This window comes from Panulirus ornatus, chromosome 14 (genome assembly GCF_036320965.1).
Source record: "Panulirus ornatus isolate Po-2019 chromosome 14, ASM3632096v1, whole genome shotgun sequence".
Lineage (NCBI taxonomy): Eukaryota > Metazoa > Arthropoda > Malacostraca > Decapoda > Palinuridae > Panulirus > Panulirus ornatus.
Genome location: NC_092237.1, coordinates 46,265,691 through 46,282,079, shown reverse-complemented (window position 1 = coordinate 46,282,079; position 16,389 = coordinate 46,265,691). Strand labels below are relative to the sequence as shown.

The following is a 16,389-nucleotide window of genomic DNA, read 5'->3' as shown; positions in this document are numbered from 1 at the left end:
ATATATATATATATATATATATATATATATATATATCTTTCTTTCATACTGTTCGCCATTTCCCGCGTTAGCAAGGTAGCGTCAAGAACAGAGGACTGGGCCTTTCAGGGAATATCCTCACCTGGCCCCCTTCTTTGTTCCTCCTTTTGGAAAATTAAAAAAAAAGGGGGGGGGGAGATTTCCAGCCACCCGCTCCCTCCCCTTTTAGTCGCTTTCTACGACACGCAGGGAATACGTGGGAAGTATTCTTTCTCCCTTATCCCCAGGATATATATATATATATCATTTTTTTTTTTTTATTATACTTTGTCGCTGTCTCCCGCGTTTGCGAGGTAGCGCAAGGAAACAGACAAAAGAAATGGCCCAACCCCCCCCCATACACATGTATATACATACGCCCACACACGCAAATATACATACCTACACAGCTTTCCATGGTTTACCCCAGACGCTTCACATGCCTTGATTCAATCCACTGACAGCACGTCAACCCCGGTATACCACATCGCTCCAATTCACTCTATTCCTTGCCCTCCTTTCACCCTCCTGCATATATATATATATATATATATATATATATATATATATATATATATATATATGTAACACATATATATATATATATATATATATATATATATATATATATATATATATATATATATATATATATATATCCCTGGGGATAGGGGAGAAAGAATACTTCCCACGTATTCCCTGCGTGTCGTAGAAGGCGACTAAAAGGGAAGGGAGCGGGGGGCTGGAAATCCTCCCCTCCCGTTTTTTTTTTTTTTTAATTTTCCAAAAGAAGGAACAGAGAAGAGGGCCAGGTGAGGATATTCCCTCAAAGGCCCAGTCCTCTGTTCTTAACGCTACCTCGCTATCGCGGGAAATGGCGAATAGTATGAAAAAAAAAGAAATATATATATATATATATATATATATATATATATATATATATATATATTATTATTATTATTATTATTATTATTTTGCTTTGTCGCTGTCTCCCATGTTTGCGAGGTAGCACAAGGAAACAGACAAGAGAAATGGCCCAACCCACCCCCATACACATGTATATACATACACGTCCCCACACGCAAATATACATACCCATACATCTCAATGTACACATATATATACACACACAGACATATACATATATACACATGCCACAATGCACACTGTCTGCCTTTATTCATTCCCATCGCCACACACGGAATAACATCCCCCTCCCCCCTCATGTGCACGAGGCAGCGCCAGGAAAAGCAACAACAAAGGCCCCATTCACTCACAGTCAGTCTCCAGCTGTCATGCGATAATGCCCGAAACCACAGCTCCCTTTCCACATCCAGGCCCCACACAACTTTCCATGGTTTACCCCAGACGCTTCACATGCCCTGATTCAATCCATTGACAGCACATCGACCCCGGTATACCACATCGATCCAATTCACTCTATTCCTTGCACGCCTTTCACCCTCCTGCATGTTCAGGCCCCGATCACTCAAAATCTTTTTCACTCCATCTTTCCACCTCCAGTTTGGTCTCCCACTTCTCCTCGTTCTCTCCACATCCGACACATATATCCTCTTGGTCAATCTTTCCTCACTCATTCTCTCCATGTGCCCAAACCATTTCAAAACACCCTCTTCTGCTCTCTCAACCACACTCTTTTTATTTCCACACATCTCTCTTACCCTTACATTACTTACTCGATCAAACCACCTCACACCACATATTGTCCTCAAACATCTCATTTCCAGCACATCCACCCTCCTTGTGGAGGCAAAGGTGAGGATTTTTAGAGGTTTTCATTAAAGAAGAATGTTGGGGTAAAAAAGAGTGGTGAGAATAAGTGAGCTTGGGAAGGAGACTTGTGTGAGGAAGTACCAGGAGAGATTGAGAACAGAATGGAAAAAGGTGAGAACAAAGGACATAAGGGGAATGGGGGAGGAATGGGATGTATTTAGGGAAGCAGTGAGGCTTGCGCAAAACATGCTTGTGCCATGAGAAGCGTGGGAGGTGGGCAGATTAGAAAGGGTAGTGAGTGGTGGGATGAAGAAGTAAGATTATTAGTGAAAGAGAAGAGAGAGGCATTTAGATGATTTTTGCAGGGAAATAATGCAAATGACTGGGAGATGTATAAAAGAAAGAGGCAAGAGGTCAAGAAAAAGGTGCAAGAGGTGAAAAAGAGGGCAAATGAGAGTTGAGGTGAGAGAGTATCATTAATTTGAGGGTCAAGTCAATTGGGAGGGAAGTTTGAATGGAGAAAAACTGGAGGAAGTAAAGTGTTTTAGATATCTGGGAGTGGATCTGGCAGCGGATGGAACCATGGAAGCGGAAGTGGATCATAGGGTGGGGGAGGGGGCGAAAATCCTGGGAGCCTTGAAGAATGTGTGGAAGTCGAGAACATTATCTCGGAAAGCAAAAATGGGTATGTTTGAAGGAATAGTGGTTCCAACAATGTTGTATGGTTACGAGGCGTGGGCTATGGATAGAGTTGTGCACAGGAGGGTGGATGTGCTGGAAATGAGATGTTTGAGGACAATGTGTGATGTGAGGTGGTTTGATCGAGTAAGTAACGTAAGGGTAAGAGAGATGTGTGGAAATAAAAAGAGCGTGGTTGAGAGAGCAGAAGAGGGTGTTTTGAAATGGTTTGGGCACATGGAGAATATGAGTGAGGAAAGTTTGACCAAGAGGATATATGTGTCAGAGGTGGAGGGAACGAGGAGAAGTGGGAGACCAAATTGGAGGTGGAAAGATGGAGTGAAAAAGATTTTGTGTGATCGGGGCCTGAACATGCAGGAGGGTGAAAGGAGGGCAAGGAATAGAGTGAATTGGATCGATGTGGTATACCGGGGTTGACGTGCTGTCAGTGGATTGAATCAGGGCATGTGAAGCGTCTGGGGTAAACCATGGAAAGCTGTGTAGGTATGTATATTTGCGTGTGTGGACGTGTATGTATATACATTTGTATGGGGGTGGGTTGGGCCATTTATTTCGTCTGTTTCCTTGCGCTACCTCGCAAATGCGGGAGACAGCGACAATGCAAAAAAAAAAAAAAAAAAAAAATAGATGTTTTGGAAGGAGGTAAATAAAGTGCATAAGACAAGGAAACAAACGGGAACTTCAGTGATGGGGGCTAATGGGGAGGTGATGACAAGTAGTGGTGATGTGAGAAGGAGATGGAGTATTTTGAAGGTTTGTTGAATGTGTTTGATGAGTGGCAGATATAAGGCGTTTTGGTCGAGGTGGTGTGCAAAGTGAGAGGATTTGGGAGAATGATTTGGTAAACAGAGAAGAGGTAGTAAAAGCTTTGCAGAAGATGAAAGCCGGCAAGGCAGCGGGTTTGGATGGTATTGCGGTGAAATTTATTAGAAAAGGGGTTGACTGTATTGTTGACTGGTTGGTAAGGTTATTTAATGTATGTATGACTCATGGTGAGGTGCCTGAGGATTGGCAAAATGCTTGCATAGTGCCATTGTACAAAGGCAAAGGGATAAAAGTGCATGCTCAAATTACAGAGGTATAACTTTGTTGAGCATTCCTGGGAAATTATAGGGGAGGGTATTGATTGAAAGGGTGAAGGCATGTACAGAGCATCAGATTGGGGAAGAGCAGTGTGGATTCAGAAGTGGTAGAGGATGTGTGGATCAGGTGTTTGCTTTGAAGAATGTATGTGAGAAATGCTTAGAAAAACAAATGGATTTGTATGTAGCATTTATGGATTTGGAGAAGGCATATGATAGAGTTGATAGAGATGCTCTCTGGAAGGTATTGAGAATATATGGTGTGGGAGGCAAGTTGTTAGAAGCAGTGAAAAGTTTTTATCGAGGATGTAAGGCATGTGTACGTGTAGGAAGAGAGGAAAGTGATTGGTTCTCAGTGAATGTAGGTTTGCGGCAGGGGTGTGTGATGTCTCCATGGTTGTTTAATTTGTTTGTGGAAGGGGTTGTTAGGGAGGTGAATGCAAGAGTTTTGGAAAAAGGGGCAATTTTGCAGTCTGTTGTGGATGAGAGAGCTTGGGAAGTGAGTCAGTTGTTGTTCGCTGATGATACAGCGCTGGTGGCTGATTCGTGTGAGAAACTGCAGAAGCTGGTGACTGAGTTTGGTAAAGCGTGTGAAAGAAGAAAGCAGAGATTAAATGTGAATAAGAGCAAGGTTATTAGGTACAGTAGGGTTGAGAGACAAGTGAATTGGGAGGTAAGTTTGAATGGAGAAAAACTGGAGGAAGCGAAGTGTTTTAGATATCTGGGAGTGGATTTGGCAGTGGATGGAACAATGGAAGCGGAAGTGAATCATAGGGTGGGGGAGGGGGCGAAAGTTCTGTGAGCGTTGAAGAATGTGTGCAAGTCAAGAACATTATCTCGGAAAGCAAGAATGGGTATGTTTGAAGGGATAGCGGTTCCAACAATGTTATATGGTTGCGAGGCGTGGGCTATAGGTAGAGTTGAGTGGACGAGGGTGGATGTGCTGGAAATGAGATGTTTGAGGACAATATGTGGTGTGAGGTGGTTTGATCGAGTAAGTAATAATAGGGTAAGAGAGGTGTGTGGTAATAAAAAGATTGTGGTTGAGAGAGCAGAAGAGGGTGTTTTGAAATGGTTTGGTCACATGGAGAGAATGAGTGAGGAAAGATTGACAAAGAGGATATATGTATCAGAGGTGGAGGGAACGAGAAGTGGGAGACCAAATTGGAGGTGGAAAGATGGCGTGAAAAAGATTTTGAGTGATCGGGGCTTGAACATGCAGGATGGTGAAAGGTGTGTAAGGAATAGAGTGAATTGGAATGATGTGGTATACCGGGGTCGACGTGCTGTCAATGGATTGAACCAGGGCATGTGAAACGTCTGGGTTAAACCATGGAAAGTTCTGTGGGTCCTGGATGTGGAAAGGGAGCTGTGGTTGGGGTGCATTATTACATGACAGCTAGAGACCGAGTGTGAACGAATGGGGCCTTTGTTGTCTTTTCCTAGCGCTACCTCGCGCACATGAAGGGGGAGGGGGTTGTTATTTCACGTGTGGCGAGGTGGCGATGGGAATGAATAAAGTCAGACAGTATGAACTATGTACATGTGTACATATGTATACGTTGAGATGTGTAGGTATGTATATTTGCGTGTGTGGACGTGTATGTATATACATGTGTATGTGGGCGTGTTGGGCCATTCTTTTGTCTGTTTCCTTGCGCTACCTCGCTAACACGGGAGACAGCAACAAAGCGAAATAAATAAAATAAAAAAAAATTCCAAAAAAGGCCCAGTCCTCTGTTCTTAACACTACCTCGCTAATGCGGGAAATGGCGAATAGTTTAAAAGAAATATATATATATATATATATATATATGCCATTGTGCAAAGGCAAAGGGGATAAGAGTGAGTGCTCAAATTACAGAGGTATAAGTTTGTTGAGTATTCCTGGCAAATTATATGGGAGGGTATTGATTGAGAGGGTGAAGGCATGTACAGAGAATCAGATTGGGGAAGAGCAGTGTGGTTTCAGAAGTGGTAGACGATGTGTGGATCAGGTGTTTGCTTTGAAGAATGTATGTGAGAAATACTTAGAAAAGCAAATGGATTTGTATGTAGCATTTATGGATCTGGAGAAGGCATATGATAGAGTTGATAGAGATGCTCTGTGGAAGGTATTAAGAATATATGTTGTGGGAGGCAAGTTGTTAGAAGCAGTGAAAAGTTTTTATCGAGGATGTAAGGCATGTGTACGTGTAGGAAGAGAGGAAAGTGATTGGTTCTCAGTGAATGTAGGTTTGCGGCAGGGGTGTGTGATGTCTCCATGGTTGTTTAATTTGTTTATGGATGGGGTTGTTAGGGAGGTGAATGCAAGAGTTTTGGAAAGAGGGGCAAGTATGAAGTCTGTTGGGGATGAGAGAGCTTGGGAAGTGAGTCAGTTGTTGTTCGCTGATGATACAGCGCTGGTGGCTGATTCATGTGAGAAACTACAGAAGCTGGTGACTGAGTTTGGTAAAGTGTGTGAAAGAAGAAAGTTAAGAGTAAATGTGAATAAGAGCAAGGTTATTAGGTACAGTAGGGTTGAGGGTCAAGTCAACTGGGAGGTGAGTTTGAATGGAGAAAAACTGGAGGAAGTGAAGTGTTTTAGATATCTGGGAGTGGATCTGGCAGCGGATGGAACCATGGAAGCGGAAGTGGATCATAGGGTGGGGGAGGGGGCGAAAATTCTGGGAGCCTTGAAGAATGTGTGGAAGTCGAGAACATTATCTCGGAAAGCAAAAATGGGTATGTTTGAAGGAATAGTGGTTCCAACAATGTTGTACGGTTGCGAGGCGTGGACTATGGATAGAGTTGTGCGCAGGAGGATGGATGTGCTGGAAATGAGATGTTTGAGGACAATGTGTGGTGTGAGGTGGTTTGATCGAGTAAGTAACGTAAGGGTGAGAGAGATATGTGGAAATAAAAAGAGCGTGGTTGAGAGAGCAGAGGAGGGTGTTTTGAAATGGTTTTGTCACATGGAGAGAATGAGTGAGGAAAGATTGACCAAGAGGATATATGTGTCAGAGGTGGAGGGAACGAGGAGAAGAGGGAGACCAAATTGGAGGTGGAAAGATGGAGTGAAAGAGATTTTGTGTGATCGGGGCCTGAACATGCAGGAGGGTGAAAGGAGGGCAAGGAATAGAGTGAGTTGGAGCGATGTGGTATACCGGGGTTGACGTGCTGTCAGTGGATTGAATCGGGGCATGTGAAGCGTCTGGGGTAAACCATGGAAAGCTGTGTAGGTATGTATATTTGCGTGTGTGGACGTATGTATATACATGTGTATGGGGCTGGGTTGGGCCATTTCTTTCGTCTGTTTCCTTGCGCTACCTCGCAAACGCGGGAGACAGCAAAAAAAAAAAAAAAAAAAAAAAAAAAAAAAAAAAAAAAATATATATATATATATATATATATATATATATATATATATATATATATATATATATATATATTTTATCCCTGGGGATAGGGGAGAAAGAATACTTCCCACGTATTCCCTGCGTGTCGTAGAAGGCGACTAAAAGGGGAGGGAGCGGGGGGCTGGAAATCCTCCCATCTCTTTTTTTTTTTTTTTTTTTTTTTTTTTTTTTTTTTCCTCCAAAAGAGGGAACAGAGAAGGGGCCCAGGTGAGGATATTCCCTCAAGGGCCCAGTCCTCTGTTCTCAACGCTACCTCGATAATGCGGGAAATGGCGAATAGTATGAAAGAAAAAAGATATATATTTATATATATATATATATATATATATATATATATATATACTGATTATGTATGAAGGCAAGTTGCGAAAACAATATCAGCAAAAATGAAAATTTATATGGTACCTACTTGCATTTCAGTCTGCCTCCAACAAACAGAGCAATCATGTGGCAGCTCAGTAGATGGCAGAATTTATTGATGCGTGTTAGGGATTTAAAGGATGAGAGATGCCTGCATGTTGCCTCCAGAAAAATTTTATTGGTGGCAGTGGTATATATCCAATTGTTGCACTTGATTATTATAAATGTCAGGAAGGTTATGTTCGCATGCCACACCCAAAGGGGTAATGGTAACGCTTTAATGGGGTTTCCATCTCTCACATAATTTGGAAACTTTTTTGGTTCTCAAATTTGGCAGTTAGAAGAAAATGGGCAGAAAAGCAACAGTCTCTTTTAAAATTTATGTTAAGAAATACATAATTACATCATAGAGAAGTAATGAAATAGACAAACAACTGATGATTGTTGTTCTTAAATGATATATACAAGGGTGTTTCCCATGAAAACAAAAAATGAGAAAAACAGGATTTGAAAGAGACACAAAAATGTATACAAGGTGAAACATTTTTATGGTATACATTTCATGACACATATAAAATATAGACTGTATCTGATTACCATTACCTTTTGTGTCCATTTCAAATTCACACGTTTTTATGTGATGAGACAAGTGATCATGAACCTATTGTCTTACCTCCTCAAGGATCACTTCACTGTCACAACACATATATGCACAACTGAGAAGCTCCATTGTGTATCAGTACATGAGCAGCAGAAACTTTTATATTTTTTTCAAAATTTCATACAAAAATATGATTAATCTTTCATATACAAAAATGTGATTTGTATTTCTTAAGGCATTTCCATTATGAAAGTCTAAAATCTTTTGATAATTCACTCAGTATAACGGAAGAACCTTGCATGATTCAATTGCCGGGATATTTTCTCACCGTTTTATTGAATAAAATAGTCATTAATTTGTGACAGGCTCAGCAATTTTAGTTTTATGGGAGGCTCAATTTTACACACAATCAGTACTATATTCAATAGATAATATCATCCATGATCACTACTTTGTCTTATAAAAGATTGCACAAATATATCTAAAGTTTGATATTCATTGGATCCTTTTTGATTTTATTATAATGACTGAACCTTGTGTATTGGTTTGAATCATTAATATTTTACATGCTACATATAAAATTTTATGTTTAAAAAACCGGCCTCACATCATCAGCAAGCAGTGATCATAAATGACAAAATTTACCAAATGCTGGCAACAATGCAAGGTATCGTTTACTAGTAATTGCTGTTCCTGCCAAAATCATAAAAATTCACTCACTACATGCACATTTTTTTCACCGGTGAAGTGTTCAGGGAATATAATAACAAGGGTTTTGCCATCTCACCCATGTGTGATTCTGGTGTAAGGATCAGTTGTGATGCAGCCTTATGTCATTTTAGTAACTTTTTTATCTTGGAAATCTTGGTGGGTGTATCATGCATAACCCACAATAAGTAGGGGTAAAGCTCAGAAATTTTATGAGAAAGGCAAGTGCAAACTTTCTGGCAATGCACTTTCCTGTTGTACCACTTTGGGGAAAACGAACTGAAACTTAACATTGACATGGTGAAATAAATCCTTGCACTCGAAGACTTGTGCAGTGGCCCTGACATGACTATATCATTTGAGACTTTGTTCTTGACAAGTAATTATTCTTCGATACATTTAACAACAAAGCAAATTCTGACTGTAAATGAATCAAATCTGGTATACAATTTTTTTTTCATGACTTGTACACAAACATAATGACTTTTAGAACACCAAATTTTGGAACAAAGTATAAGAAAACTATAGTGGAAACAGCTGTTCCAGTTAACAAATATATACAACAATAGCAGACCACCTTTGTAATCCTTTGTTCTAAAATGGTGTTAAAAAAAAAAAAAAAATTGCCTTAGGTAACATTTGAAATTATAATCAGTTTGACTTGACATGAAAAGAAGCAAGACAACATTAATCTAAAGCAACATTATAATGCCAAACATATCTGATGAGGCCAGACTAGAGTAATTATCAGGAGTAGTTGTATGTTTGTTCTGCAGCATAAGGAAACTGCAAAAAAAAAAAAAAAAATAAAATAAAAAATAGAATAAATCAGTCTTTAACTTCACTGCAATGGAGAAGAAAGGAAAGATATGTTTACATAAATCAGAGGATTAGTGAAAAAGAAGTGAAAATTTACTCATTCTACCAATCTGAGTATAAAATCAAAATTAATACCACATCCCAGGAATTTTGCTATTATACAATGAAGGAAAAGATGTCCATATGTAAAGGTACGGAGTGATTCAAGAAGAATCAGCACTTATTCCACAAGTTTGAGTAAGATCAAAATTAAGTCTGAAATAAGAAACTGAAAAGATGTTAAACTGTGACAACATAACTGAATATGGGTTTTATGTATTACTGCCTCAGCCATGAGAAATGACCGCTTGAAAATGTTACATAAAACTCTCAATCCATCACTGTCACAAATAATACTGACATAATCTTATATTAACATCTATTTTAAAAAATCCTAACCAATCAGGGTAAAGATAATTAGACGAAAATATGTTCACTAAAAGCACCACCCTATATACAGAATATTACAAAATAATAAATCCTTCCTACATTTCAAAACATTGTTAAAGAGAAATAAGATACATCTTGCAGTTGCAGTAACATATGTACTGTAAATAATAAGTAAACAGGATCTCTTTGTGTACTTTGGGTGAAGAATGATTCACACATGTATAACATATGTACTCCTACCTATATGCTACCTTCACATATTATGGTGGAACAGATTTCCAAGCCACCACCATTTTTTTTGGTGGGTGGGGGAATAGTATACTTTTAGTAAAATGTCAATGCAATATTCCACACTAACATGTTTTGGCTTGCATGATGGTAAAAGCACATTTAAACCATTGCATGTTCTCTGTCCATTTTGTCAACAATGCTTAAAGATACATTACATGTATGGTATTTGTTGACTTTCTATGGGTTCATTTCCAACCTACTGGATAAAATATGCTATGATCATTCCTTGGGAGAATCTTGAGTTTGTTATCTGGACCCTATCTTCTAATTTTGTGATTTGATAGGTGAAAATTGTAACCAAACTTAGTATACGAGTAATATACTTTTTGTAATGCAAAACTTTACAGTAAGTCTGTGTTATAATCGTCATCCATCAGCCCACACCATAACGACTTGACCAGCAATGGTTGACCAATTGATAGATTTCTGTATATGCAGATTAAAAGTAACACCTGTGTAATTTTATTTATTGCTGGTCATGCCAAAATTCATGGAAGCCCGGAGTTTCCATGCTCAGCACTGAAATGTGATGAGATCAAAAACTGTAACCCTTGTACTAAGTCTCAAAAAAGCTCATATTTACACTTTTATGTAAAAATAAACTTTATTGACACACAGCCTTGTGTAACAAAGTTGCTTATCAGTAATCTGGTTTATGTCTTCCATGAACACTGGAGCAATTGCAAAAACTGGCCTATAATCACATTTCTGTATTGATAATAAACAGCCTTAATTTATTACACAGTAATGGGCTGTATTTCTTGAAAAACATACTGTACATCAACTGCAAATATACTTAAAATAATGCTTATGAAAGTACCCTGATCCAATGGAGATGATCATGAAAAATGGTCAGGATCAGAAGACAGTAATCGGCACATTATTTAAAGCTTTGCTACTGACAACTGTAACTGAAAAACCATAAAGATGTGGATTAATGCCTTCTAAACCTAACCTCTTCATTGAGAAAAGCCCATCAAGTACAAATCCATAGCACAAATAGTCACTGTTTTTTCTGCATGTGTTGATCCTCAGTCTATCACCATTCAGGCCATTACCATATCAAATTTGAACAAATGTGACTTGCCCCAACACCTGAGGTCCACATACCACACCTTTGGATAATGTCTTTTGCTTCGAATAGGTTTCAGGGGATGACCATGCACCTTCAAAAGCACTGTCTAGTTTTGCAGATTATGGTAATTCACTATCCAACTTTCTGTGTTTAAAGACAGTAACATTTTCTTTGGCCAACAGTTTTTTGCCATTGTCAGACCACATGACTATTCAGCCATCTCCATTTTCATTATATAAGGGATTACAGAGTCTATCTGCACATTTCCTATTAGGCCAGCAAAAAACAACTCCTCCATCACCTGCAATAGATAAGATTATGATACTAGGGAGAAAAGTACCTTAATACTTCATTTTATCTTAGAACTAACTGCATGGATATCTTTCTTTCTGAAAAGTAAAACTGCTTACACAAAATCATTCACATATTTATGAAGAAGGAAAATGAATATAAATCAACAGGTCTATATAATATATTCATATTAATATAAGGTAATATTATACTCTATGGACATGTGCTTCTTACTGATGGGATTGCAATAAACAAATCACAAATCAATGTGTTTTAAAGTATTCTCTACAGAACACCTACAAAAAATGTATACAATTTGTATTTGAGTAAGTTTTGATAACTTATAATGAAAAACTTTCATTTCAATCCAAGTAAAAATGACTAAAACAAATATTGTTGCTGCCAATAGTGAATGATGTAATATAGGTAACAAGTGCGTCTAACCTTTGAACAGGCGAACAACGAGTGACATGCTTCTTGCTTTTACAGAATGGTCGCTGATAAGTGTTCTAATTTTTCTCACAGGGGTTTTAATATATATATATAAGTAATGTAAGGGTAAGAGAGATGTGTGGAAATAAAAAGAGCGTGGTTGAGAGAGCAGAAGAGGGTGTTTTGAAATGGTTTGGGCACATGGAGAGAATGAGTGAGGAAAGATTGACCAAGAGGATATATGTGTCGGAGGTGGAGGGAACAAGGAGAAGTGGGAGACCAAATTGGAGGTGGAAAGATGGAGTGAAAAAGATTTTGAGTGATCGGGGCCTGAACATGCAGGAGGGTGAAAGGCAGGCAAGGAATAGAGTGAACTGGATCGATGTGGTATACCGGGGTTGACGTGCTGTCAGTGGATTAAATCAGGGCATGTGAAGCGTCTGGGGTAAACCATGGAAAGTTGTGTGGGGCCTGGATGTGAAAAGGGAGCTGTGGTTTCGGGCATTAGTGCATGACAGCTAGAGACTGAGTGTGAACGAATGGGGCCTTTGTTGTCTTTTCCTAGCGCTACCTCGCACACATGAGGGGGGAGGGGGATGGTATTCCATGTGTGGCGAGGTGGCGATGGGAATGAATAAAGGCAGACAGTGTGAATTGTGTGCATGGGTATATTATGTATGTGTCTGTGTGTGTATATATATATGTGTACATTGAGATGTATAGGTATGTATATTTCTGTGTGTGGGTTGGGCCATTTCTTTCGTCTGTTTCCTTGCGCTACCTCGCAAACACGGGAGACAGCGACAAAGCAAAATAATAATAAAAAAATATATATATATGTGTCGGAGGTGGAGGGAACGAGGAGAAGTGGGAGACCAAATTGGAGGTGGAAAGATGGAATGAAAAAGATTTTGTGTGATCGGGGCCTGAACATGCAGGAGGGTGAAAGGAGGGCAAGGAATAGAGTGAATTGGATCGATGTGGTATACCGGGGTTGACGTGCTGTCAGTGGATTGAATCAAGGCATGTGAAGCGTCTGGAGTAAACCATGGAAAGCTGTGTAGCTATGTATATTTGCGTGTGTGGACGTATGTATATACATGTGTATGGGGGTGGGTTGGGCCATTTCTTTCGTCTGTTTCCTTGCGCTACCTCGCAAAAGCGGGAGACAGCGACAAAAATATATATATATATTATTATTATTATTATTATACTTTGTCGCAAATATACATACCTACCCAGCTTTCCATGGTTTACCCCAGATGCTTCACATGCCTTGATTCAATCCACTGACAGCATGTCAACCCCGGTATACCACATCGCTCCAATTCACTCTATTCCTTGCCCTCCTTTCACCCTCCTGCATGTTCAGGCCCCGATCACACAAAATCTTTTTCACTCCATCTTTCCACCTCCAATTTGGTCTCCCTCTTCTCCTCGTTCCCTCCACCTCCGACACATATATCCTCTTGGTCAATCTTTCCTCACTCATTCTCTCCATGTGCCCAAACCACTTCAAAACACCCTCTTCTGCTCTCTCAACCATGCTCTTTTTATTTCCACACATCTCTCTTACCCTTACGTTACTCACTCGATCAAACCACCTCACACCACACATTGTCCTCAAACATCTCATTTCCAGCACATCCATCCTCCTGCGCACAACTCTATCCATAGCCCACGCCTCGCAACCATACAACATTGTTGGAACCACTATTCCTTCAAACATACCCATTTTTGCTTTCCGAGATAATGTTCTCGACTTCCACACATTCTTCAAGGCCCCCAGAATTTTCGCCCCCTCCCCCACCCTATGATCCACTTCCGCTTCCATGGTTCCATCCGCTGCCAGATCCACTCCCAGATATCTAAAACACTTCACTTCCTCCAGTTTTTCTCCATTCAAACTCACCTCCCAATTGACTTGACCCTCAACCCTACTGTACCTAATAACCTTGCTCTTATTCACATTTACTCTTAACTTTCTTCTTCCACACACTTTACCAAACTCAGTCACCAGCTTCTGCAGTTTCTCACATGAATCAGCCACCAGCGCTGTATCATCAGCGAACAACAACTGACTCACTTCCCAAGCTCTCTCATCCCCAACAGACTTCATACTTGCCCCTCTTTCCAAAACTCTTGCATTTACCTCCCTAACAACCCCATCCATAAACAAATTAAACAACCATGGATACATCACACACCCCTGCCACAAACCTACATTCACTGAGAACCAATCACTTTCCTCTCTTCCTACACGTACACATGCCTTACATCCTCGATAAAAACTTTTCACTGCTTCTAACAACTTTCCTCCCACACCATATATTCTTAATACCTTCCACAGAGCATCTCTATCAACTCTATCATATGCCTTCTCCAGATCCATAAATGCTACATACAAATCCATTTGCTTTTCTAAGTATTTCTCACATACATTCTTCAAAGCAAACACCTGATCCACACATCCTTTACCACTTCTGAAACCACACTGCTCTTCCCCAATCTGATGCTCTTTTATCTTTTATACTATTCGCCATCTCCCGCATTAGCGAGGCTGTGTTAAGAACAGAGGACTGGACCTTTGAGGGAATATCCTCACCTGGCCCCCTTCTCCGTCCCTACTTTTGGAAAATCAAAGGAAAAAAAACGAGAGGGGAGGATTTCCAGCCCCCCGCTCCCATATATATATATATATTTATATATATATATATATATATTTTATTTTGCTTTGTCGCTGTCTCCCTCGTTTGCGAGGTAGCGCAAGGAAACAGACGAAAGAAATGGCCCAACCCACCCCCATACACATGTATATACATACACGTCCATATATATATATATATATATATATATATATATATATATATATATGTCATAGAAGGCGACTAGAGGGGACGGGAGCGGGGGGCCAGAAATCCTCTCCTCCTTGTATTTTTAACTTTTTAAAATGGGAAACAGAAGAAGGAGTCACGCGGGGAGTGCTCATCCTCCTCGAAGGCTCTGACTGGGGTGTCCAAATGTGTGTGGATGTAACCAAGATGTGAAAAAAGGAGAGATAGGTAGTATGTTTGAGGAAAGGAACCTGGATGTTTTGGCTCTGAGTGAAAGAAGCTCAAGGGTAAAGGGGAAGAGTGGTTTGGGAATGTCTTGGGAGTAAAGTCAGGGGTTAGTGAGAGGACAAGAGCAAGGGAAGGAGTAGCACTACTCCTGAAACAGGAGTTGTGGGAGTATGTGATAGAATGTAAGAAAGTAAATTCTCAATTAATATGGGTAAAACTGAAAGTTGATGGAGAGAGATGGGTGATTATTGGTGCAAATGCAACTGGGCATGAGAAGAAAGATCATGAGAGGCAAGTGTTTTGGGAGCAGCTGAATGAGTGTGTTAGTGGTTTTGATGCACGAGACCGGGTTATAGTGATGGGTGATTTGAATGCAAAGGTGAGTAGTGTGGCAGTTGAGGGAATAATTGGTATACATGGGGTGTTCAGTGTTGTAAATGGAAATGGTGAAGAGCTTGTAGATTTATGTGCTGAAAAAGGACTGGTGATTGGGAATACCTGGTTTAAAAAGCGAGATATACATAAGTGTACGTATGTAAGTAGGAGAGATGGCCAGAGAGCGTTATTGGATTACCTGTTAATTGACAGGTGCGCGAAAGAGAGACTTCTGGATGTTAATGTGCTGAGAGGTTAAGGTGAAGATTTGTATGGGTTTTCAGAAAAGAAGAGTGAATGTTGGGGTGAAGAGGGTGGTGAGAGTAAGTGAGCTTGGGAAGGAGACTTGTGTGAGGAAGTACCAGGAGAGACTGAGTACAGAATGGAAAAAGGTGAGAACAATGGAAGTAAGGGGACTGGGGGAGGAATGGGATGTATTTAGGGAATCAGTGATGGATTGCGCAAAAGATGCTTGTGGCATGAGAAGAGTGGGAGGTGGGTTGATTAGAAAGGGTAGTGAGTGGTGGGATGAAGAAGTAAGATTAGTGAAAGAGAAGAGAGAGGCATTTGGATGATTTTTGCAGGGAAAAAATGCAATTGAGTGGGAGATGTATAAAAGAAAGAGACAGGAGGTCAAGAGAAAGGTGCAAGAGGTGAAAAAGAGGGCAAATGAGAGTTGGGGCGAGAGAGTATCATTAAATTTTAGGGAGAATAAAAAGATGTTCTGGAAGGAGGTAAATAAAGTGCGTAAGATAAGGGAGCAAATGGGAACTTCAGTGAAGGGCGCAAATGGGGAGGTGATAACAAGTAGTGGTGATGTGAGAAGGAGATGGAGTGAGTATTTTGAAGGTTTGTTGAATGTGTTTGATGACAGAGTGGCAGATATAGGGTGTTTTGGTCGAGGTGGTGTGCAAAGTGAGAGGGTTAGGGAAAATAATTTGGTAAACAGAGAAGAGGTAGTAAAAGCTTTGCGGAAGATGAAAGCCGGCAAGGCAGCAGGTTTGGATGGTATTGC

General features: G+C 40.1%; 1 protein-coding gene across 9 annotated transcripts in view; it reads right to left on the bottom strand.

Annotated features, from left to right (window-relative positions):
* Window positions 1–7,657: 7,657 nt before the first annotated feature.
* LOC139753369 (orphan steroid hormone receptor 2-like) overlaps window positions 7,658–16,389 on the bottom strand; it is a 467,590-nt gene continuing 458,858 nt past the window's right edge. For all 9 annotated transcript variants that reach the window (XM_071669765.1, XM_071669764.1, XM_071669771.1 and 6 more), the window contains one exon: window positions 7,658–11,515. In XM_071669765.1, coding sequence (XP_071525866.1) covers window positions 11,423–11,515 — 93 coding nt within the window. In that variant the 3' untranslated portion in view covers window positions 7,658–11,422. The remainder of the gene's footprint in view (window positions 11,516–16,389) is intronic.